At 36.7% G+C, this 27,193-nt stretch overlaps 1 protein-coding gene across 1 annotated transcript in view; it reads left to right on the top strand.

The window, feature by feature from the left end:
* LOC150080470 (xylosyl- and glucuronyltransferase LARGE2s-like) overlaps positions 1-27,193 on the top strand; it is a 115,364-nt gene that overhangs the window by 63,947 nt on the left and 24,224 nt on the right. Inside the window, exons 9-11 of the mRNA XM_090380702.1 lie at positions 8,905-9,058; positions 14,303-14,381; positions 19,013-19,127. Coding sequence (XP_090236828.1) covers positions 8,905-9,058; positions 14,303-14,381; positions 19,013-19,127 — 348 coding nt within the window. The remainder of the gene's footprint in view (positions 1-8,904; positions 9,059-14,302; positions 14,382-19,012; positions 19,128-27,193) is intronic.

Here is a 27,193-nt window from a genome sequence, read left to right as displayed (position 1 = left end):
GTTACAAATCGTAAAATGATGTATGTGATGAAGTTTGGGGTTATAATCTCGGTGTGTTGTACTGTACTGTACTGTACATGTATTCTGTATCTACAAGACCGAAGTTGGACTTACGTACAAAATGGAATTATGTACATGAAAAAACCCGATTAAGTACGTAAGTCAAGGAGTGTGTGTGTGTGTATATATATATATATATATATATATATATACAGTCGAACTTTCCTATAACGAATTTGATAAATCCGGAAAAAAAATTTGTTATAGAGAAATTTTGTTATACAGAGAATATCTTTTTTATTAGAAAATGAAAACGAATCTACATTTATTTTTAATATATTTTATTTAAAAAACATACTTATTTAAATTACGTTTACACAATTTTCGCCGATAAATATCACAAATTAAAAAAATCTAATTTTCGTTTGCACAGTACAATTAAAAAATTGTCTGATTCTCAAAGAAAACCTCACATTTGTTCAGAGCAATTATCAGGAACATTTTCACAGAACTGTAGACCCATACGAACTGTTTTAAAAGCGTTAATCATTTCTTTGCGAGTTGGCTTTTCTACGGGTTGTTTTGATGCATCTCTTCAGCGTCATCATTAATTTCTTCGTGATCGTGGTCTCGTCTAACACTGTTCCGCAGTATTTCGTCTTCATTTGGATGTTCTGCTGTTATCTACATAAACATAACTATCCGTTGTTATTTCATTTTCGATGTTTCCAGATGATTCTAATAATATCCAAAAGTTTTTCAGTTGTGAAAGGGTCAGTTCATCTTGTTCGACTTCTGTATTCAATGCAAATGCCGCTTTCGAAAAACAATTTTGGATAGTGTATTCAGTGACATTGTTTGTCCAAACTTTTGTCAGTTCAGAGATGCAATCTCTAAGGTTAATTGTAACCTCCAAGTTTCTATTTTCTGATAATGCATTGACAATCTTCATTATTATTCTCTTTCGATGATGAAATTTAAAATTTTTAATAATTCCTTGGTCCATTGGCTGGAGTTTTGACGTTACGTTTGGTGGTAAAAACAACTTCGCACTTTTAAGTTTGGCAGAAATATTGGCAGGATGTGCTGGACAGTTGTCAGTTACCAACACGATTTTCCTTTTTTCTTTTGTTATACGCTTGTCTAGTTTTAATATCCATTCTTCAAAAATATCACTTGTCATCCATGCTTTTTTATTAAAGGTGTAGTCAACTTCCAAAGATTTTGTGCCTCTAAAACATCTTGGGTTTTTTGATATTCCGACGACCAAAAGTCTTAATTTTTCACTTCCTGTCATATTTGCTCCAACTAGCACAGTGATTCTTTCTTTGCTTTGTTTTCCGCCAAAACATTTATCATCCTTAAAAGCAAGTGCTCTATTCGATAAACATTTAACGAATAAACCCATTTCATCAGCATTAGAAACATCCTTACGCTCATATTCTTCCAAAATCTTCTGGTATTGTTCCTCCAACTGTTGCAATCTTCTTCGCTTGCATTAACACTTTCTCCACAAATAACCTTTTCCACAATTCTGTGGCGCTTTTTAAATTTATCTAGCCACCCAGTACTCGCATTAAATTCTTTATGTCCAAGGGACTGTGCAAATTTCAGAGCTTGTTGCTTAATTATTATTATTATTTTTTTTTATGTGAACCCCAAACATGAGAGGTATTAGAACCTATAGTACTTAGTACCGTGCTTGGGTTGGAGGTTGAGAAGACGAAAGAAGATATTTGTTGACATTGGACTTGAACTTCTGTAGATTGTAATTTTCAGGAAATATGTATGAAGGGAGGTTGTTCCAGAAAACGGCTGTTGAATGAATAAATGAGGAAGATGAAAAGTTGGTTCTGTGGGTTTGAAGTTGGACAGTAAATGAATGTTGGCTGGTGGCGGCACGTGTTCAGACTGTTTTGAAAGAGAGAGCAGGAATTATAGAAGCCAATTCAGAAGAACAGTGCCCATGGAAGTATCTGTAGAAGAGGCATGCAGCAGAAACAGTACGTCTATGAGAAAGCGAGTGGAGAGACACTGTTAGAGATGAATCATTAATTAACCTAACTGCCCTCTTCTGAATGGAATCAAGAAGCCTGAGAGAGGTTTTGGGGGCACCACCCCAGATGTGGGAAGAATATTCCATGGCAGGGCGGATTTGCGATTTATACAGAGTGAGAAGCTGTTTGGAAGAAAAGTAACGCTGAGAGCGAAAGAGAAAACCAAGTTTTTTAGATGCAGAGGAAGCAATATTTGTAATGTGCTTGTGCCAAGAGAGATTAGAAGTCAGGGTAATCCCCAAAAGAGATATATCATTTTGCCTAGAAATCGGAGTGTCACTAAAGATAAGCATAGGAGTAGAAGAATCCTTTTTGCGAGATATAAGACAAGACTGAGTTTTAGAAGGGTTGAAATCAACTAAGTTGTCTTTGCCCCACTGGAAAATTACCTGAAGATTGGCATTTAAGGAATTGGTAGCAGATTTTTGAGAAGTTGAAGCTGATTGAGCAGGACAAGGTTTCTCAAAATGGAAAGTGGAATGCAATGTGCTATCATCGGCAAAACTATGGATAGGATTTCCAGTCAATGGAAGAAGGTCATTAATATACAAGAGGAAAAGAATGGGGGAAAGAATTGAACCTTGGGGGACACCGGCATTAGTGGAGAAGTTAGAAGAGAGAGAGCCATCTACCATCACCCTCAGTGAGCGATCAGAGAGAAAACTGGATAACCAATTACTAAAAACAGTTGGCAAACCATAAGATGGAAGCTTGTTTAGAAGACCTTTATGCCAGACACGATCGAAAGCCTTTGAGATGTCAAGAGCAACTACTTGTGTTTCACCGAACCTTTCCATTGAATTAGTCCATAAATGGGTAACATAAGCCAGAATATCACCAGTGGATCAACTCTGACGGAATCCATACTGTCGATCGTTGATCAGACGGAAGGTTTCTAGGTAGTTTAAGAGTTGGCGGTTAATTGATTTCTCCATTACTTTAGAAAGAGTAGAAGTAATTGGATGGGAGGGATTTGTCACCCTTTTTAGGAACTGGCTGGATATGAGCAAATTTCCAAGCAGAAGGAAAAACACCTTTGGAATAAGAAAATGAAATAAGGCGGCAAAGAATAGGAGTAAGTTCAGGCGCACAGGTTTTGAGAACAAGTGGAGAAATACCATCAGGACCTGGAGCTTTCTTAGCATCAAGATTCATCAGAATCCTTCTGATATCCTTTTGACGGAAGACCACAGGAGTCATTGAATGAAGCTTGTTGAGAATGGTGGGAGGTGTTTTACCAAGATCATCAATACATGAGCTGGAAGAAAAATGGGATGCTAGCAGGTCAGCTTTATCCTTGGCTGAAGTGACAACAGAACCATCTGGTTTGGACAGAGATGGGCAAAAGTTGCAGCCAATAGCTATGGCAAGAGACCAGAATGCTTGGCTACCATTAGGGCAAGAAGCAAGTTTTCTACTCTTAGCCTGTTCAAACTCTAGTTTGGACTGATAAATAACTGCTTTACAATTGTTGCGAGCTTTGGTGTAGGCAGAAAATGAAACTGAAGAATTAGAAACAAGCCGATTACGATATGCTACATTCTTCTCTTGAACAGCCTTAGCACATTTATTGGAAAACCAAGGTTTAGATAAAGGACGAGATTTTAAAGTGGAGTGTGGGATAAAGGATTCCATTCCTGCAAGAATAATTTCACTGACACGACCTGAGCAAACGTTGACATCAGAAGTTTTGAAACAGTAATCCGACCAAGGAAAAGAAGTCTCACAGGTCATTCCATTTTGCATTCTTGTAATGCCAAACAACACGAGGTTGGGAATAGCCATGAGATAAAGGTTCCATTGGAGAAGAGACAATCACCAAGTTGTGATCTGAAGTGCCTAAAGGACCTCACTTCGACCGTGTTCTTAGAAGGTTTATTTGTGATTAGGCTCGATATTGGGATATTCTTTTCACGTATCATTTATCATTTCTCCGCAACATCGTTTTTCTTAAAACCCTGGTCAATATCATAACAATGTTTGCTTTATCATTAATACTTGAACACTTTCTCTTCGACATTGTTTTCGCAATTGTAAAAATTACTCGACTGCAGCTTTTGCCGATACATACACCGCAAACTTCGCTGCGCTGGCCATACAGTGAATTGTTAGTACAGGTACTGCCTACTTAATGACGTTCGCTTGCCAATTCAACAGTATCACTCCCTTTGAAGAAATATACGACTTTGTGAATTTCTTTTATTCCACTTTCATTCACATATACACGAAAGAAAATTTATGATTAAAGTATGCTGTATGTTACTTTTCAGAAAAAAAAAAAAAAAAAAAAAACAAGAGCATATAGCCTATGTGATTGACGACGAACGAAAAAAAAAAAAAAAAATTCATGAAAACCATCGACTGGGGGTCCAGTCAGACGAGAACGGACATATAAGGAATGCAGAACTGGAATTTGGGGAGTACAATGTGTACAGAAAGGATAGACAGGACAGAAAGGGAGGGGGTGTTATGCTGTTAATTAAGAAAAACGTAAAATCAAAGGAAGTGCACCCAGTTAATATAGATGAACAGTGCTCTGTTGAGTCAGTTTGGTGCGAGATAAGCACTGCGAAAGGAAAAATAAGGGTAGGAGTGTGTTATAGGCCTAATGACTTGAATGAGTACAATGAACAATTGTACAGAGAAATAGAGTGGGCCAGTAAATCTGAATGTCTTATAATGGGGGATTTTAACTTCCCAGATATTGACTGGAACTTGTGGGTTGGTCACTCACACACCAGTCAGACTTTTGTGGATTTATTGGATGATTGTTTTCTGCAGCAGCATGTTCGAGAGGCAACCAGAGAAAGTAACACTCTTGATCTGGTTATCAGCAGTGATCATTCGTGTATTAAGAATTTGCAGATAAAGGAACCACTAGGTGGCAGTGATCACTGTGTGCTGAAGTGGGATTTACTCAAAGAGGTAACTACCGTCAGGGGTAAAGGAAAGGGTTTTTGCTTCCGTAAAGGGGAGTACAGTGGTCTCAGACAGTTTTTAAATTCTGTACAGTGGGATCAACTGACGATGTTACCAACAGTAAATTCTAAGTGGGAAGCATTCAAGGAATTAATCGTGGAAGCTACTAGACTTTATATACCGATTAAGAAATATCGTTCAAGGTTTAGGCCTAAATGGTTATCAAATGAACTAATGAGACTCGTGACAGAGAAGAAAAATGCATGGGATGCATATAAATTATCAGGTGACGCAGAAGCCTGTGGCAGATATAAGCTAGTCTGTAATCAGGTCACAAAGGAGGTTCGGCAGGCGAAGGCGGATTACGAGAAATCTTTGGCAAAGGATGCTAAGAAAAACAGCAAGGATTTCTTTACTTATATAAACTCTAAAAGGAAGGGGATGAATATGATTGGTCCACTTGACATCGATGGTTCGACTGTTGATGATCCTGCTCAGATAGCAAACAAACTGAATGAGTATTTTGCATCTACATTCACACGTGAGGAATTATTACAGTTTGAAAATGGAAGAAGGTTATCAAATTGTAGCAGTGTGCTTAATGATTTTGTAATAACTGAGAGCAAAGTGGAGGAGAAATTGTTGAAGTTAAACATAAGAAAGGCACCTGGGGTGGATGGGATCTATCCAGTTATTTTAAAGGAGGCGGCAAAGCAACTAAGCAAACCCTTAGCCATAATTATGAGAGCATCCTTGGACTCAGGGGAGGTTCCCACGGACTGGAGATGTGCAAATGTGTCCCCAATTCACAAAGGTGGATCGAAGGGTGACACGAGTAATTACAGACCAGTTAGTTTAACTTCTGTTCCGGGTAAAATAATGGAGTCACTGGTTAAAGATGCATTGCAGGATCATCTAGACAAGACTGCAGCAATAATTCAAACACAGCATGGGTTTGTTAAGGGAAAGTCTTGTCTGACAAATTTGATTGGTTATTATGATGTGGTCACAAAGGAACTGGATGCGAAAAATAATTTTGATATCATATACTTGGATTTCAGGAAAGCTTTTGACACTGTTGCGCATGGAAGACTACTGTACAAATTGGAGCAGAATGGTATTAAGGGTAAGTTGCTACAATGGATAAAAGGATGGTTAAGTGGGAGAAGACAGAGGGTGGTAATCAATGGGTGCTGCTCTTCGTGGACTAATGTTATTAGTGGAGTCCCACAGGGTTCGGTGTTGGGTCCACTGTTGTTTTGTGTATTTATCAATGATATTGATGAAGGTATATCAGGCTTAATGTCGAAGTTTGCAGATGACACAAAGGTTGGCAGGGTTGTTAATGACAGTAATGGCAGTGTGCTACTGCAACAGGATCTAGATAATTTGGGCAGATGGGCTAAGAAGTGGCAACTGAAGTTCAACCTTGACAAATGCAAAGTACTGCATATGGGTAGAAGTAACCCCAGAGAAACGTACCAACTGTGTGGTACTACACTTAAGGTGGTAGAAAATGAAAAAGACCTGGGAGTAATTGTGCAGTCAGATATGAAGTTTTCTGAGCAATGCAGACAGGCTGCTAGGGCAGGTCATGGGGTTTTGTCAATGATATATAGGAATTTTGCTAGCAGGGAAAAGGAGGTGATTGTCCCTCTGTATAAGGCAATGGTCAGGCCACGCCTTGAGTATTGCGTACAAGTCTGGAGGCCTCATTTTAGGAAGGATGTAGATTTGCTTGAGCGTGTACAGAGAAGAGCAACACGATTGGTGAGGGGAATGAAGGGATTCTCTTACCAAGAGAGGCTTAAGTTCTGCAAATTGCAGTGGCTGGAGACTAGGCACCTGCGCGGTGATCTGATTGAGGTCTATAAGGCCTTGAATGGGTTGAGCACGCTGAATTCTGATGGGATCCTTCCACTTGTTCAGATTACGAACCTACGGGGACATAAGTTCAAATTAAGAAAGGACAGATGTAGAATAGATGTGCGGAAATTTGCCTTTAGCCAGCGGGTGGTTAATTGCTGGAACAAACTTCCATCTGTCGTTGTGGAAGTTGAAAGGTTAAATAAATTTAAGGAGGAACTGGACAGGCATTTGGAGGGAATGGTGTGATGATTTTTTTTTTTTTTTTTTTTTTTGGCTGATGCTGCATAAGCTCCTACACTTGCTTTCTTGCATCATGTGCCACTACTACTCCTACTACTACTACTACTACTATATATCATATAATGATTGACATGAAGGTCACGTGGTACAGTTGAGGTGAGAAACGAATGTCACTCAGTAGGCGTTACTAAAAACCGACTATGGTAGCATTCTATGTATTGCCACCGCAGCATGCTAAAGGTGTACCGCAGCGAATTTCGCTTTCCCCTGAGCCAACATCAATTTACAAATCTACGCTATTTATTGTAAAAGTTTACAACCACTTTTAAGAAAACCCATTTGGTTTAATAACTGTAACAAAAATGAAACAAAGACCCTCCTATGGGCGTCAACGGCCACAAGTGTTCACTAAAAGGATGATTATTTAATTCCAGATGCTAATGCACAATTTCGGAAGGAAGGAGGCAGTATATTTGAGCAGCTATTTAGCAGTAAATGCTTGAAAATCTTCAAAAATGCTTTTACTAATTTTTTTAAAAATTCGTTATAGAGAGATTAACACTTCGTTATATGGGGTTAATTTTACATGTAATTTCGTTTCAAGGTGCAATGTTTTGCGAAAAAATTCGTAATATAGAGAAATTCGTTAAATAAAAGTTCGTAATAGAGAAGTTCCACTGTGTGTGTGTGTGTGTGTGTGTGTGTGTGTGTGTGTGTATATATATATATATATATAATGTGATATAAAAGTTAGGCAAAAGTAATAAAAATAAATAAATATGAATATGAAGCTATCATTAGAGGCAGCAAATGCACATCCTCCACATGATGCCTAATTATATCTGATAATTAAAATAAATATGATATTTAAAATAAAAAACATCAGCCAGTAGTACGGCAAAAATGCAGAGCGAAACGAAACGCAAAATAATATAAAATAAACAAACAGGGAAGGGAAAGTAGAGATAATAAGACAAAAAGGTAGTCGATAATCCCCTGTATAATTTAGTCAATTTAAACCCAATTAATAAAAACAATGTAAATTTAAAATAATGCCAATTTTATTTAGCGGTACCCCCCTCGAAGGTACCAGTTCCAAAAGACGTGAAATATCACCAAAAAGGGGATAAAGAAACTACAAAAACTAAAATATCAAAATCATAGACTGACCATTATGCCCCATATATAATATATAATTATATATGGGGCATAATTATAATTATATAATTATATATAATTGGCATTATTTTAAATTTACATCGTTTTTATTAATTGGGTTTAAATTGACTAAATTATACAGGGGATTATCGACTACCTTTTTGTCTTATTATCTCTACTTTCCCTTCCCTGTTTGTTTATTTTATATTATTTTGCGTTTCGTTTCGCTCTGCATTTTTGCCGTACTACTGGCTGATGTTTTTTATTTTAAATATTATATTTATTTTAATTATCAGATATATATATATATATATATATATATATAATTTTTTTTTTTTTTTTTTTTTGTAAGGTAGTGCAGCAACATTATTATTATCTAGTTAAAATATTTGCCTGCAAAGTTTTCTTTTCCCAAGAATTTTTAACCTAAAGTGATAAGAGCTGCATTGCAGACTATGCTAGACCGTGCAAATGAAATGATCAATCCATTTAACTTTGAAGGAAAAGGCATTGCATCATATTGTGAGAGCCAAGTTTCTGACTCCATATAATCAGATGAAAACTATTTTAACAGGATGTATAATTTTTTGAGAATTTGAAATAATTTTATTTAAAAAATTAAATTTAAATAATATATAAATTTATGTATTTTTTTTTAAAGGCAAGCTGACTCCAAATATGTGTTGCTGTTGGATGCTGATTTCCAGACATCACCAGATTTTTCACACAGATTTGCTTCTGCTCTAAAGTACATACCACGAAATGCAAAAAATGCTTATGTTGTGCCTGCATTTGAATACATGGAGTTACCTCAGGTAGTGAATTAAATATTGAATGTAATGTTAGTTAGTTATTTGAAACTTGTTTTAAAGTGTACAAGCAAACATTTACAGTCGGTCCTCGTATAACACGTGTTTACATTACACGAATTCGATCATACACGATTTATAAATAGGGGAACGTTATCTTATATAACACGAACCGAATTCGCTTATACACGATTCGCCTTTGTGTTTACAAGAAATGGCAGTCGAACGCAGAATCACCCCAACAGAACGCAACACGATAGGAATGAAGAAGATTCTGAAAATGTATTTATGTGTTTTATATCAGTGAAGGGGAAACACATTTCACCATAATAACATAAAAACCAACACAATCCCAGTTATCGATATAATAGCAAATGCAATTAGATGGAATTTACAACCAGTTTATAACAGATTTCACTAGCAGAAACGCAACTGGAAATTGTTTTTATTGTTTTATGGTAGTAACCCCCAGAAATGTGCTTTAGTAAAATGTGAGGTGTTAATAGTGTATCTCTGCCTTTACAGTGTTGTTTATTCAGTTGCTACAAGCGCACAGCTTTGTTTATGTGTATCAAGCGTGCCTCCTCGTTTTGTAATTGTGCTTGATTCCCTAAAATGAGTAAAATACTTAAAAGGTGTGAAAAGGAAGCGTTCTGGCTAAGACACTGCAGATTCAGAGAAAAAAAAAAAGAAGCAATATCGATAAACAGAGGCGGACTGGATCAAAAATTCTTAACGGGGAAAATTTATAGTGGCCTCATACTACGGTTTATGGCCAAACTCACACTGGCCTCTGGCCCACCGTGGTTTCCCCCGTAAGGCTTCTGTCCGCCTCTGTCGATAGAGAAAAAATATGAAATTGTGAAACACTTTGAGCGAAATGAAAGGCCATGTGATATTGCACGTGCTATAGACCTAAATCAGGCAACCCCGAGAATTACAAAGAATGCAGAGAAAATAAAAACAACTTTCATAGCAGGAACAACTCAGTGTAATTAAAATCCATTAGATTAAGACACAAGAATTGGAAGAGATGGAACGGCTGTCATCTGTTTGGATAGAAAATCAAACAAAAAGCAAGTTTGCTTACAATAGAAGCAAAAGCATTAGCAATATTTTATTACGACTTACGTATTATAATTTATACTTACGTATTATAAAATACGTAAGTATTTTATTACGACTATTTTATTTAATATAATAAATTTTTTACGAATAAAATACGTATTTTATTCGTAAAAAATACTTTTTTAGTATTAAAAAATACTAAAAATACTTTATTATAATATTTTTATTACGTATTTTAATCGTTATAAAATACGTTAAGTATTTTATAACGATTAAAATTACCCGATTATTTATTGTTTGGTAATGTTTTGGTTCCAAATGTGTGTTCAATCTTGGGTGGTCGGCACCTAACCCTACTTTTCCCATAGGGCCTGTTGTTTATATTGCACGATTTCGCATTGCACGAGGGTTTCTAGGAACGCAACTATCGTGCTATACGAGGACAGACTGTACGTGAATTATATAATTATAGAGAGAAAACAAAAGTATAGTAGTATAGGGTTTTTAGAATGTAGTAATGTCATAAATCAATCATAAGTGTAATTGAGAATGTAATTTTACAATTATATAAGTATCAAAAATTAATCACAAATATAGTTCCAGAATGTAGAAATAAAGTGGAAAACTTTCATTATCTGTACATTGATCATTTGTGTGTTTTATTATCTGTGCAAGGTTTTTTTATGTTATTTAATCTTTTTTGCCTTGACAGTTTTATTTATTTTATATTTTCTTAGAAGCTAAGAGTGATAGTCAAATTTTGATTTGCCTTAAAGGACAAAACAATAGAGATTACAATATTTAGTTGTATATATAAAGTAAATATACTATTCTTCAGCAACCCAAACTCCTAATGCCTCTGTGATTGTTTTTGTTGAAAAGCAGTCAGATAGACTGTTTTTCTGGTCTCTATGAATTTTGATGTTATAAAATGTCAACTAAGCATAGACTTTGGTTCTAATTTTCTTTAAAAAAAAATTTTTTTAAAGAAAATTAAAAAATTTTTTTAAAGAAAATTGAGTATTACAGCTCTGATTCATACTATCAATTTAAAAAAAAAAAAATGTACTTAAACAGTTTCAATGGTGGAAAAAATTTAAAATTAAGTTACATAAATTTCTCGTGTGGATAAGGCATGTGCAGTACTGTATACAAATTGTGCAGTTCCTGTAAATAAATTGATTATACAGAGGATTTCAGAAAACAAACAAAAAAAAAGAAAAGTTTATATGGCTGTTTGAATTTTAATAAAATGGTATGTTACACTCTTCACAGCCTAACACATCACTGTGTCATGACACAAATATGCAACATTGGGTTTTTAATCCACTTGGAAGGAAAACTGCCTAACCTTTAGAATTTTTCTTCTGATTTGACAGGGCAAAAAAATATGTTTTGTCAAGCAACCTCTTCCAGCCTTGCTAATTCAGTCATGGTGAGAAAGCCCAAAAATGTCGATGACTTCCCAATGCAGATTGACTCAATCATGTCATTTTCAATCCCGGGTCAAAAAGATTGTCAAAAAAGCCAGCAACAAAAGCATTAACATGCTAGTGAGTAACATTCTGGGGGGTTAATGTTTAATCCTTCAGCATGTCATGTGGAGTAAGATTGCAGCACAGCATTTTTCACAACTATCTTTCACATAAAAATAAAACTGCTATTAAAATGAACAAAACCACTAATTTTTTCCCCTTGGTTTAGCTCTCTTTCTTCAACTCCATTATTGTATAATTCCGATAATTAATACTTAAGCAGCATGCTTAAGTATTGAAGAAGCCATATGGCCAAAAGCAATCCCGTTCTTTTTTTCACTCTGTTCATAGGAATTAAATTTCAAATATTTTGCTTTCATTTTCTAATGACACCTTGTGTTAACATTCCTCAGACAGATTAGTGCTTACTGAAACCTGAATTTAAATTCTGGACTTCCTGTGGAGACTGAATAATTACCATAAACAAGCAAGAGAAACTGTATTTGTTTTGTTTATTTATGTCAACAGCCCTGACATTGAAAGAAGCTCTGTGGTAGTATGATAAATGAATTTTTCTAAAAAATAAAAATTATAAGATTTTACGAAAACATGATGCAGCTGATATATGTTGAATATACTATAAGCTAGTGGTTCATTTTAATATTTGTTGTATTAGCATTAGCAGAGAGGCATATGATGCAAGAAAGCAAGCTTATGCAGCATCAGCCAAAAAAAAAAAAAAAAAAAAAAAACACTCCCATTTCACCCCTCCGTTCGTTTGAAATACCTGTCCAGCTGAGCCTTAAATTTATTTAGGCTATCAACTTCCACAATAAGGGATGGAAGTCTGTTCCACCAATCAACTACCCACTGCCTAAAGGCAAATTTCCGCACATCTATCCTACAACTGTCTTTCCTCTATTTGAATTTATGCCTTCTCATGTGATTTTTCTGAGCAAGAGGAGGAATCCCATTGGCATTGAGCATGCTCAAACCATTCAAGGCTTTATACACCTCTATCAGATCACCTCGCCGGTGCCTAGTCTCCAGACACTGTAATTTGCAAAACTTAAGCCTTTCTTCATAAGAGCAACCCTTTGTTCCATTCATTAATCTTGTTGCCCTTCTATGTGCTCGTTCCAGCAGCTCTACATCCTTCTTGAAATGAGGCCTCCAGACCTGTATACAGTACTCAAGGTGTGGCCTGACCATTGCCTTATACAAGGGAATAATCACCTCCTTATCCCTGCTAGAAAAATTCCTGTATATCATTAACAAGACACCATGAGCTACTCTTGCAGCCCGTCTGCACTGTTCAGAGAACTTCATGTCTGCCTGCACAATTACCCCCAGTTCCTTTTCATTCTCTACCACTGTCAGTGTAGTACCACAGAGTTGATACGTTGCTCTGGGGTTACTGTTTCCCATATGTAGTACTTTACATTTGTCAATGTTAAACTTCATTTGCCACCTCTCAGCCCATCTGCTCAACCTTTCCAGATCCTGTTGCAGCAGCATAGCGTCAATAGTGTCCTTAACAACCCTGCCAACCTTTGTATCGTCTGCAAACTTGGACATTAAGCTTGATATACCATCATCAATATCATTTATAAATACGGAAAACAACAATGGACCCAACACTGAACCCTGAGGAACTCCACTAATAACATTAGTCCACGATGAGCAGTGTCCATTGATTACCACCCTCTGTCTTCTCCCCCTCAACCATCCCTTTATCCATAGCAGCAATTTGCCTCCAATGCCCCACTGCTCCAATTTGTGCAGCAGTCTTCCATGTGCAACAGTATCAAAAGCCTTTCTAAGATCCAAATATATAATATCAAAGTTATTCCCTACATCCAGTTCTTTTGTGACTGCATCATAGTATCCAATCATATTGGTCAGGCAACACTTTCCCTTAACAAAACCATGCTGTTCCGAGCTATAACTGAAGTCTTGTTTAGATGATCCTGCAGTGCTTCTTTAACTAGTGCCTCCATTAATTTTCCTGGAACAGAAGTTAAACTCACAGGTCTATAATTACTTGTGTCAGCCTTTGATCCTCCTTTGTGAATTGGGGTCACATTTTCACATCTCCAGTCTATGGGTACCTCCCCTGAGTCCAAAGCTCTCATAATTATGGCTAAGGGTTTGCTGCCTCCTTTAATATAACTGGATAGATCCCATCCAGCCTGGGTGCCTTTTTTATGTTTATCCTCAACAATTTCTCCTCCACTTTCCTCTCAGTTATTACACAATCATCTAGTTCACTGCCAGAGTTGTTATGTGAAGAGTAAGACATTAAATATATACTTGCCTCTTCCATTTTAGATTTGACAAGCAGAAGTTCTTATCTGTAGCACTTCTAAAAAACATTAAAAGAATAATATATTTTGTTATTTTCTGGAAATGAGTATTCAATATTGTATTTATTCTTTAAGTGTGTTATCAAGTGTATATAAAAACTCCAAGTTAGCCAACGAGCTGACCCCCTACATGCCCAACATACTTATATTGAACTGATAAAATTGATGGGAGGGGCCACAAGGGTTTGCTATGTCATTAGGTTACCACCATATACAGAAAAACTGTAATATCAATTGTACACGAAGAAATGTTTGAATGTATCTTAAATTTATACTTGTTTTTATATTAAAAATATCATTTTCCTAACCAAAATATTATTTTTTACTTCTATTTCTAGTAGAAAAGAGATAGTGCTCCACAAACAAAAGAAGAGTTACTTCAACTTTTACATCGAGAAGATCCATTTATACTTCCATTTAGTATCCCTTCATTATTCAGTCTTAATTCTTTTTTTATCATATGAAACTAAGTATATTTACAACTGATTAGATTCATACAAGTGCTTGTTCATCATTTCTTCATTATTCAATCTTAATTCTTTTTTTATCATATGCAACTAAGTATATTTACAGCTGATTAGATTCATGCACTTGCTGTTAAACTATGTAATACACAGTTTGGGAAGGAAGTATTTGAAAAGTTCTTGTGACTGGCCACATTAACACTGTAAGAGAGATATATCTGAAACATATCATATGGTAGTTGTTGGGAATATTGAGTTAGTAGAATAGAAGTCACCATTAAACCTTATTTTGTGTTTAAAATTGCACAGAAATTAAAGTATTTCACTATGGTAGATGCAAATAATACTTTTGTATGCTTTAAAGAAAAGATAAAGTTCAGAAAAATGTTCAGCAAGTACATGGAGCTTATTTAGCAAGCCTACAGGCTAGCAGATGCAATACATAGGGCATTGCTATTATGCTGATCCTCTTTTTTGATGCGCCTCCGTAGCCAGGTGGGAAGGAGCAGCACACGCTTCTTGATTAGACAAGGGTTCGAGCCCATCACCACCAAATACAGAAGATGCGGAAAGGTCGGGGAATGACCACCGCATATTCCCCGAGCAATATGGCCTTAGTTGCTAATGCTCCTAAAAACCAAACAAACAAACTCTTTTTTGATACTAAAGGCATTAATTTATTAGAACTGTGGTATCACTTGAAGGATGCAGTACAGAGGGCACAAAAAGCCAAATACGTTGAATGAGTTTTGAATTTGGTGTTTTCTGCTGCAAAGCAGTGCTGAATCACTGTGGCACAAGAGTTGCTTAATGGTCATTGGGGGTTAATCACTAGAACATTCACCTATAGCCCACATCTCATCCCATGGATTTTTGGGTATACCTGGGCTTAAAATCTTTGCTAAGAGGACACAAATATGGTAGCAATATGAAGGTGGAAAAGGGCTATCATTACTACATTGCAACTCAAGAGAGAGATGGGGGATAAACCTGAAAATAAAAGAGCTTGATGAAATAAAACCATACTTGTGTAAATGATAGTACATATTTGACCTTTTTTGACAATTTTGTGTAACACTTCTAGTACCGCAAAATGTACTAGAACTGTTATTGCTCTAAGGAGTTCTTCCCATGATTCGTATTCTTGTTTTAATTTCTTCAATCATAAGTTTCATTAAAGACAGTTTGTAAGATGTTCCTTCTGAAATTAATCTGGGTTTTTGTATGTTTTTAATGTGAATTATCTGTTTTGTAAATGCTCATTACATTAAATTGTTTATCTTTAATGCAGAGCAAGTGTTTCCCTTTATTATACCATTGTAATTAGCATAATAACCTTCAGAACTTACAGTTATTCTTATTTTGGAAAAAGAAGTTTAGATTCATTAAATACCATGCAACTTGCACATTTTGCTTAGTTCAGACATCAATAAAAAATTCACCATTTATTTCATTTATAAACAATTTAATTTTTACATCTGCTAAAAACGTTAACTATGGTTGATATTACAACCTTGAGATGTCAATGTCCAAAAGGCGCTTCCATAGCCAGTTGGGAAGGAGCAGCAGTGCGTAGCACACGCTTCTTGATTAGACCGGGGTTCGAGCCTGTCACCACCAAATACGGAGGATGCGGAAAGGCAATAGTTTCTTCATCAAAGTGGCATCCACGCAATAGTTTCTTCATCTCTCGAAACAAGAAATCTGATGGTTCTAGGTCAGGAGAATAGAGTGGGTGCTGCAGTAGTTTGAAGCTGCCTGGGCAACAAAGTTGGTGGTGGCAAACGGCCGTGTGAGCCGATGCACTGTTTGACAGAAGACAGACACCTTTGGCTAACATTCCGCGCCTTTTCGCCTTGAAAGCATCGTGTCATGCAGAGACCTTAGACATGTGCAGATGGTCATGCACAATGCTGTGGGAAGACCCATAACTAATTCCCACTGCATTTCCAATGAAATGAATTGTCACACATATATCACTCAGCGTCAGCTGCTCAACTTTTTCAACCATCTCACTGTCTGTGGATGTTGATAGCCTTTTTTCTCTTCACTCATCAAAGACACTTGTACAACTGCACTGGAACTTCCATTTCCACTTTTTTACAGTGTCATAGGATGGACAGTTCTGCTCATACACAACTTTCATTTCTTCATCAATTTCCTTAGCTTTCTTGCCCTGCAAATGCAGGTACTTGATCACTGCTTGATACCCCACTTTGTCAACCATGGTATCCTTCCTCAGATTCCAGGCTCCACCTCTGGTGTACGATCACCTACAGGAAAAATTTCATATGTTAGTTATTGAATATGTAGACAACTTATATTAAAAATGGCATATTCCTACTGATGTTTTATCTGGTCAGGGTACGAACTTTTTGATACCCCCTCGAATTCTACCAAAGAAAATACTTTCTAGTTTCATTGATTAGAATTTTATCAATCTCATTAAATAGGCATGTTTTCAAAGGACGTATAAAAAAATTTAGTTATTGTATTATACTTTTATTTGAGGATATTCGTACAAGGCTATACAGATTATCATAATTGTGCAGAAAGCCATTCTCTGTGTGCATTCATTAATTAGTGATAACTGCATTTCATAATTGTATTTATATTATTATTATTTATCTCAACTTTTGTAAATTAAAATCTTTCTAATGACAAACAGAAGTGCTTTTTTTGCAGTTAAATACTGCAATGTTATGTACTGCTATTCTGTTTCATTAATCAAAGCAAATTTATTATTCAAAGCAAAACAATTGTTTTTCTACAATATAAATATATGCTCTCTCTCAAACTGCTGCAGATTTTATTATTTGCATTTGTTATTTCATAATACAGATTTGCCTTTTTACTTTACATATTGTTAGGGGGTAAAATAGTTGTAAAATGGATACAATGGATCTCCAACTTTTTCTGTAGCAATATACAATATTTTGAAATGTTTCCCTATTACAACACTCCTTTAAGTTGTATTTCAGATATATGGTAGACTCTTGATTTTTCAGGATAGATGGTAAAAAACAAATCCCAGATAATCAATTTCCCGGTTAATCCAAAAATACAGAAGTCGCCGACATATGTAAGAGATACATTCTAGAACTTCTTACTTCATCAAGTTTACGTAATGACTAGTAACGTATTGCTACTATATTATTATTGACAAATCTGAATTCAGCATGATACTTGTTAATGTTTGACCATTTTCATACATTCTTATTAGTTTAATTTTCTGATCCAAATCGATTGCTTTCCTTTTGTTGGTAGATGTACTAGTACTGCTGTCACTTATTCTCTTAGTCGACACCATGATAACGGTCAAAATGAAATTTTCTGTAAAGAACTTCACAGGGTTAAAAACTCACTATTATCACCCCACTCGAGCTCACATTTTACTAAAGCACATTTCTGGAGGTCAACAATAAACAATAAAAACAATTTGCACTTTCCGTTTTATTGGGCAAAACGCCCAATAAAATGGAAAGAATTTATTATAAACGGGTAGTAAACTCGATCTTATTGCATTTGCAATAATACCGATAGCTGGAATTCTGTGGGTTTTTATGTTATTACGTCACTGAAATCTTCAGTCATATTTTAAAAAAAACCATAAATAATTGTAAGAATCTTCTCTTTTTTTCCTATTTTTTTTTTGCTTGTTACTCCGATCTCACTTGTGCAATTTGTTCATGCCGTGATCATCATTATTGATTGCTTATTATTATTTTTTTGTTGTTTTAAATTTTACAATCCTAAACATAAAAAAAAAAATTGAGTGAAAACAAATTTACGTAAATCCGTAGTTGTGTAAGTCGGGGAATTACTGTATTGAAAAATATTCAGCAACCTACGTAAAAAATATGGCGATAGATAAAAAACTTACCATGTACTAGTTGTATGTCCAATACAATGCTTCCCTTTATTTTTTGCAATGTCAATTTTAAATCTAATAGCTTCCCTTTATTATTTACAATGTCTTGTATGGTTTGGTCACTAACATTATAATGGTTCATTAGAGATTTAACGGATGCACCGTTTTCAAACTTTTGAATAATTTCAAGTCTTTGTTTAACATTTAACAGAAAGCGCAACTCTTTTGCGTTTACCCATCATTTTCACGATTTTTAAACAAAAAAAAATTTCGAATCCCTGACATAAATAACAAAACAAAATTTGTTTTTTTGCGGTGCGACAGAACACAACAATCGACGCGATGCACTAAATAAAACTAAACATTTGGTCCTTTTTTTTTTTTTTTTTTTTGAGCAGTGGGTGTGAAGACAGCAGGGGTTGCAAGATAATAGGCACATTAATCTCCCAATGACGACTTATAACACCACTTCCTGTCCCTTATTTACGACTTGCAAAATATCTGTTTATACCTATTCTAGTTATTACTTGAATTTTATGATTTCTGGTCGATTTCTTTTATTTTTTTTATTTGGAGTCTTGAAGTGTCCCAATAAATCGAGAGTCTGCTGTATTTAAAATTGTACTTGCTATGCCAGTTGAAGATGTTTTATGAATATGGGGTTATAAAATTTAACTTTACATTATGATTTTGCCTTTACCCTGACTTTTCATGACTGTCTGAGTCAGCTGAATCCCATCGCTTGACAGACTACTGGAGATGGTACAGAGCTGATAAACCTTATGTAGTGCATTCGTACAGTGATAAATATGAACCTTATGTTGTCTTACAGTATGTATTTGCATGTTTTTTGTGCATGTTAATTAATTATTATTATTAGATGTTTTTTTTTGTGGATTCCAGGGTTTCTTCCATTCATTGCTGTGCCATCTTGAGGCAAGTACTAAGGCCAGCCATTTGTGTGTGAAGTGTTGGTATATGTGAAGGTGGGATGTTTTGTTACATTGTTGTGGTGAGTGGCAGGCATCAGAGACAATTTAGCAGCGAGGGGATGACAGACACCAGGTTGGTCGCACCTTATCCTGTTCCTAGCTGCACAGAGGCACATGAGAAACATCTAATAGTTCCTGCTGGGCGCCCCAAGGAAGCCCATGGAAACATAGGAAAGTGGAAGGATAGTAGGGAGAAGATGGGCGATTGTGGTGAATAGTGATGGAAAGATGGAGTGGATAATTAGAGGCATCCCCATAGAAGAAGGAAGGGGGAGTTGTTAGTTAAATTGGAAAAAAACTGCAGACCGTGATTGGCTCTATAGATGAAGTGTCCAACAGCAGATATCACTACAGATGAAGGTATACCACCAAGATGGGGGGTCAGCAAGAGGATCCACCCTGGATCTGGAGAGTCTGAGGTCAGCAGTGCTCTCTGCTAGGGGGTTAAAAATCACTACCTAAGACAGAGATAGTATCCATCGATGTTCCTTATTGTGCTGAGGTATCTGTCCTTGGGCATAAGGTCACAGGTTTTATAACAGACAGGTGTGCAATTGATTGTATGATCCAATGTTGGGGTCAGGTGAGGCAGGAAGACAAAGTAGAGTTTCTCACCTTTGAGGATATGTCTGGGAGGTATGTTATATGTAGCAAGAGATCTGCAGAGACGATGTTGCAGTAAGTGATCACGGGTAAGAACTTCTTTGGTTAAGGCCTGCAGTGCAGCTTATGTGCCGACCGGGCTAGCCGGGTGGGTAAAGTGCCTGCCTGGCAACCCAAAGGTCGTGGGTTCGAATCCCGCCTCGGGCTTGGATCAAAGTACTGCAAAAACCTTGGGAGGTGCATTATGGCCACAGAAGCTGATGCGCCAACAACTACCAAAAAAAAAAAGCAGCTTATGTTGCAATAGTCAGATCTTGTGCAAGTTTGTTCTCTTGCTTCAGTATGTAAGATTAGTTTGGCCATAGTCAGAAAATTGGTCTCATTAATGTTTGTCTGGTCAATTTGATCTTGTTGTTGGAGTTTGAATGTCAGAATATCATTGGCACTGTTCTTGGATAATAGCTGCTCTTTGCTTGAAGAGGGCATTAGCAAACCTACAGAGGGCTGCATGCCTGGGTTGCAGTACATTTTGGTGTAGCAGCCAGTCTCAATTTCAAGTTATGTTCAGATGTCTATGTATAAGGCGCCTCCATAGCCAGGTAGGCAGGAGCAGCAGTGCGTAGTGCATGCTTCTGGATTAGACCGGGGTTCGAGCCCGTCACCACCAAATACGGAGGATGTGGAAAGGTCAGGGAATGACCACCGCATATCCCCGGAGCAATATGGCCTTAGTTGCTAATGCTCCTATAAAAATGTCCATGTATAAGTAACAGTCATACATCAGGTGGATTCTTTGTTTCCCTGGGTGTAACCTGGGATGTCTGTGAGGCCCATGCTGTAGAGTTTTCATTGAAGCTACCCATCAACAAGAAGAGGGCATGGAGCCCTGGAGTAAACCATTTAGTGCAGTTGGGTGATTGCCCTATACTATGCATTGTTCCATTTCTCCTACCATCTGGAGATTAACAGCATTCTTATCCTAGTCAGATCTTGTTTAGCAAGTATGTTGAGATCCATCTGGATGTTATCAGTGTTTTCCTGTATGTTCCTTTTGCAGAGAAACTTTGTGGTGATAAACAACTTCTATATCGAGGGAAATCTTGCCAGTAAGGACCTGCAGTGCAAGGGTGGAGGTTGTCCTGCAGGTTCTGGTTATTAGTATTAATAGTGGCAAAATTATGCAAGGAAGCATGCTTATACAGCATCAGCAAAATTTTTTTTGCTGACCCCATTTAGGTCAGAGCATCTGGCAGGAGGTATCGGTCAGCAGCAAGGTCTGATGATGGGTATCGGCAAGATACCTGAAACGTTACTCATTGTATATTAGTTTAGGTAACACCTAAATAAAATATATTAAAACTCCAAGTGGTATAAGAATGGTAATTTAGATATATTATAATTTTAAAAAAAAAAATCCCATTTCACCTGTCCATCCCCTCCAACAGTTTTAGTTCTTTGAATTAAATCGAACTATTCACTTCCACAACAATGGATGAAAACTTGTTCCAGCAATCAGCCACCCATTGGCTGAAGGCAAACTTCTGCACATCTATCTGCAACCATCCCTCCTCGATTTAAATTTATGCCCCCTCATGTGCCCAGTCTGAGCAAGAGGAAGAATCCCATCAGCACTGAGTTTTTTCAAGCCATTCAAAGCCTTAAACACCTTAATCATATCACCTTGCACATGCCTAGTCTCCAGACACTGCAGTTTGCAGAACTGAAACCTTTCTTGATAAGAGCACCCCCTTTCTTTCCCTCACCAATCTCGTTGCCATTCTCTGTGCTCATTCCAGCAGCTCTACATCCTTCCTAAAATGAGGCCTCCAGACCTGTGTGCAGTACTCAAGATGTGGCTTGACCATTGCCTTATACAATAGTATAATCACCTCCTTATACCTTGTAGGAAAATTCCTGTATATTATTTACAAAACCCAGTGAGCTGTCCTCACAGCCTGTCTACACTGCTTAGAGAACTTCATATCAGACTGCACAAATAGCTAATAAACTACACAGACAGCTAAGAAAATTAGGAATTATGCAGCCATGATCTCTAGCATCACCAGATCTGACTGGTTCGTTCCAGTTATGTCTTGTGGAGATGGAATTTGGCATAACAGAATCACAAGAGATAGAATTAAAAGAAAACTAGAAAGTATACAGAGAAACATCATACTGGCCAGAATTAAAAGAAAACTAGAAAGTATACAGAGAAACATCATACTGGCCATAACCAGAGCTTTGCTGTATGGTGAGTATACCTTCCCTGCAATGGCTCAGCAGGTACTACCCTCCCCCCCCCCCCAGACTTGAGAATAGTATGCTGTCTTTTTTATAGACTCAGAAAAGTTAGCAAGTCTGTAGTGATAACCACTGAACATCTGGGTATCACTGTAGACTTGGCAGTTGACCCAAAGAGAGAAAGTAAAAGAATTGCCACTCAGTATACATGGCAGTGGCAAGCCAAATGGTAATTGTCTACAAAGGTGATACAGTGATTCATACCCAGTGTGACTATGGTTCCTCCTCAAATCACTTCCCTGTTTTGTCCCTGGACTCTATATGGCATTCCTATTAACATGACATAGATCTTTTAAGGCTAAGTTGACTAGCATTGTCTTATCTGATGATCTGCACTGTGGTTGGTGCACCTGAAGATTGGAAACACTTGCTATATGAGTATCCAGCCTAAGACAACTCTCGAAGCCTACTTATCTCAAAGATTGGCATGCTCCCAGTAGATCAAGAACATCTTTTTATCACTGAAGAGTAATACTACAAAGCTCTTGCATAGTATACCAAAACTATATTTGAAAAAAGAAGGCTTAACTTTAGACAAGATACAAATGTCACCCCCAAGTAGCATATGTATTCAGTGATTCCTTCAACTACTAAACTGTATATGGCATTATAAAATTCAGGCTAATCCACCCTGGTCTTGACTCCCAACCAAATGTGTGTGTGTGTCATCTGTATCTGGAGTGCTGTGACAAATGGTGATAAATGTTGATTGAATAAGAATGTCCAGTTTACCGTTCAATGTTTTTATTAATTGTACTCCAAATATATGTCCATTTAAATAAAAATAAAAAATCTTTCCTTGCAGGCTAAGGTACATGAATTGGTCACGTGTGTGAATTTTATGATGACCAAGTGAATAATATGTGTCCTGGCTATTAAAAAAAAAAAAGAAAAAATTCATGTGATGTTTTTATTCTGGTGCTATTTGGTCTGAGTGCAAGATGGAGTGTGTGATGGGCAAATAAATGAGTGAGTGCATTTGTGTCATGGTTATTTGTACACTTAAATATATGTTTAAAAAAAAAAAAGTGCCTTGTGTACATGTAAGAATGATAGGTGTGTGTGTGTGTCAGACTGGTGTGGATGTATTGTGTCCTTGTGGTACACAGGTACTCTCCCTAGTTATGACTAGAGTTGGGAGGCAATCTATCTTGAAAGCCCCATTGCCCTGCTGACACCGTGATGTTTCCTTTTCTTAGGCAGCATGGTGTGGGATACTGACCTGTGTCAGGCGCCTCCGTAGCCAGGTGGGAAGGAGCAGCAGTGCGTAGCACATGCTTCTTGATTAGACCGGGGTTCGAACCCGTCACCACCAAATACGGAGGATGCGGAAAGGTCAGGGAATGATCACCGCATATCCCGGAGCAACATGGCCTTAGTTGCTAATGCTCCTAAAAACCAAAACAACAAACAACTGACCTGTGTCAGCATCGGCATTCCGAGGACCCCACGGCTAAGAGGCCAGATGAACAACAGACCAACATAACCACACACAATATGATGCAAACCAATTAAACACTGTTTGGCTTTTGCAGGGTTTGTATTGCATCAGAAAGTTATATCGTGGAATTAGGGAGGAACCCAGGGTTGCAAGACGTTGAACACTATACTGCACAAGCACAACCTGTGAAGCGAAAAGATTCATACAACAAATAATTAGGACAACTGAAATGAGCAGTAGATATCAGAAAAGTAAGTAGGGCTTGGCAGATTATAAGTGGAAATGAGACCAGATGTATATTTGTGAAATGAACGAGGAAGTGTTTAGGAGGTTTAGATCTTTTCGTGGTTAAGTTTGTTCTGTTAGTTTGGCTATTCATGACGTATGCAGCAATAAAGAAAAGGTGGGGGGACATGTATGAAATAATGAAAGTTTTGGATATGGCTCACACAGCAAGAATATACCCAGCTCCTTGACAGTGTCCCTCTATATATACACTACACAGTGCTCCAGTCACTATCTGGCAGAGTAGAGGCAGCAAGGTTGTACATAAGCTAATTCAGATGCCTCCTAGAGAGTTACCAATAGGTTTGGTTCAGTGGACTATCTAGCAAATACAACTTTACAGCTGTACCCTCAAAATGTAAGGAAGATTTGATCTTGCCATGATGCTGAGCATAACCTCAAAAGACATCAGTCATACTGTGCAATGAACTTTTATTTATCATACTTATATTTTCTCATGTGAGAGGCTAATGGAGAGCATCCTCCTGGATACTTCTTTATTTGTAACCACCTCCATTTCACCCCTTTCAATCGATCCTCTTCCTTCTCAGAATCCTCATTCACCATTAAATAAACCATATTTATCCTTGATCACAAACTTATTTCCCCCCCATATAAATCCCCTTCTGTCTTTGACCATACTTAAATTCGTTATTTAAATTTATCATTCTTTCTGTTATTATACTCTTTCCCTCCACTCTTTTTTAAAACATTCCTCTCTTGTTTTACCTGTTTATTATATTTTCTATATTTCCTTTTTCCTACCACTGTGTTTATGTTCTTCCATCTTCTACTATTTCCATTATTAACCATGGTTTTTAACTCTAGTTCTTTTCCTACATTCTATTACTGTCTCACTGATCTCAGTATATAAATATTGAGGTCAATGAGATATCATAACACCTGTACTTTGTATAATAGTTTGTAATATTTGGTAATTAACTATATAATATCGGTGTAGATACACCCATAAATTTGAACTACGTATGTAGTGTAAAAGGCATCGTTTTGATAGTATCTCATATTGTGGGTGCTTTCACAACGAGATAGCTGGTATTGCACTACTTCAAATAAATAATGCTTCTCTAGTAGAGAAGACTACTGTTATTTATTTTCAGAGGATACCACCACCCAGACAATTGTTTCAAAGCTAGTGGGCTTCATCATCAGTGGGCGGGTGGGTGCCCTGGTAGTGCAACATGCCATCACAGTTGCGAAGTTATATCCACAATATGAGAGATGCCAAAGGGTGTTGGTAATAATGTATTTGAAAACGAATATTTCGTAAGCAACTTGTGTTCCTTCAGTTATCTTTTGCAAGTAGTGGATAAAAAATAAATCATATTTAATGGAATAAAAAGGGTTTAGGGGTGAGAGCCTCAGACTACAAGAAATTTACTAGAACAATAAGTTGGAGCAAAGCATCATTTTATTTCATAGTAAATCACTGAAGTAAGTAAAATGTCATTGTTTTTATTGCATCTTGTATTGTAAATGCCTTCAGAGTGAGTTGCCTGTTATTGCACTACCTGGAATGAGCAATGCTTCCCCAATAAAGAACACTAATGTTACTTATTCTCAGCGGATACCACCACCCAGATGGCATCATTTCGAAGCTTGTTCACATCTCATCACTGGGTGGGTAGGCATCCCAGTGATACAATGAGTGATAACCCAGTTATGAAGCTTAGCTTCACAATATGAGAGATGCCAGATGGTGTGCAGTAGTAAAGAGCTAAAAAGGGTTTAGGGCTGAAAGCTTCAGACTACTGGAAATTTACTAGACAAACAAGTTAGTACAAAGCATCATTTTAGTTCATAGTAATTGTTCAAGGTAGCGCAACAACAGGCAGCTCATTGTGAAGGCATTCACAATATGAGATGGAACAAAAACAATGCCATTTCACTCACTTCAGTGTGAAACTATTGTATTACCACTGTACCTACCCACTCACCAACGAGAGGCCAAAAAGTCTTGAAATGGCATCATCTTGAGGAGCCTACTGGTATCCTTCATTACCGAGAATAGATAACAACACTCTTCCCTGCTGGAGAAGTGTTGCCTATTCATGGGATTCATGAGTGAACTACTTGAGTGTGAATTTTAGGAGTAACTGTCCCTTTATATTTTCAATGTCATTTCTTCTTCTCTCCCACTATCACTTTCCTCCACTTTTTTGCTTTTCCATGTCTGATAGGGACAGTGATGTGGATAAGATTGTTTATCATCCCATACACATTTACAAACAGTGCCATCTGGGTGGTGGTATCTGTCAAGAATAAGTAGCATTAGCCTACTATTGGGGAAGTGTTGCTTATTTGAGGTAATGCAATAACAGACAACTTGTTGTGAAGGGTGTTCACAATATGAGATGTAACAAAAACTGTCATTTCGCCTACTTCGGTGATTTCCTACAAACTAAAATGATGCTTTGCACTAATTTGTCTGTCATATTTAATGTTAACAAGGTACCAGTTTCTTGTGGAGAGTGAACAGATTAGAGAGCAATTTCTGATATTGGCAATGATCTATATGTACGGGAGGGGGGGGGGTCCTCGTTATCCAAGGATAATTGATTCCAAAAAATTCCACTTAAAACGGGGACACAAATTTTTATAATGTGTATTATGTACTTGTATGTAGTAAAAAATGGATTAAAGGAACTGAAAAATGAGACAATTATTTTATTAAACATTTTTTATTTTAATATGTTGAACAATGTAAGGTAAAGTAAAGTTTATTGAAGTTACACTAATTTTCAGTTTTACAAATAAAGAATGAATCCAGAGTTGTTGTTTTGCCTATTTTTTCAAATAAAATTGTGTCATAGCATTTAATTGTCTTTAACTTCGTGCTTAACTTTTGCTGCACAATCACAAAGAGGGTCATTCTCACAAAAATAATCAAGTACATGGTCAATTTTCAAAAGGGCTTCCTTTAAGTTCTTTAATTTCGAATCCTCGTAACTGTGGGGGACTCAAATAATGAATACTCAGATACCCTCTGTAATATCAGAAATTTCATATTTTCAATAGCATGAAATTGTTGTTGATGTTATTATAAGACTGTATTTGTGCAAGCAAAGTATGTGAATGTTGCTGAAAATGTCCTTGGTTTAACTTTCTTAGGACATATTAATGATTCATTATCAGATTGAGTATTGTTGATAGAATGAGGAATGCAAACGGCAACATTAACACATAATAAATTGTTAAGATTCAGCAGATAACATTATCTGCTTGCAAAATTATTTGGAAAATAGATGATTTGCAGG

This window comes from Mastigoproctus giganteus, chromosome 9, assembly GCF_048544385.1.
Source record: "Mastigoproctus giganteus isolate SK-2022 chromosome 9, ASM4854438v1, whole genome shotgun sequence".
NCBI classification, from domain to species: Eukaryota; Metazoa; Arthropoda; class Arachnida; order Uropygi; family Thelyphonidae; genus Mastigoproctus; species Mastigoproctus giganteus.
Note: the sequence above shows the minus strand (reverse complement) of the source record. Positions and strands in the feature narration are given on the sequence as shown.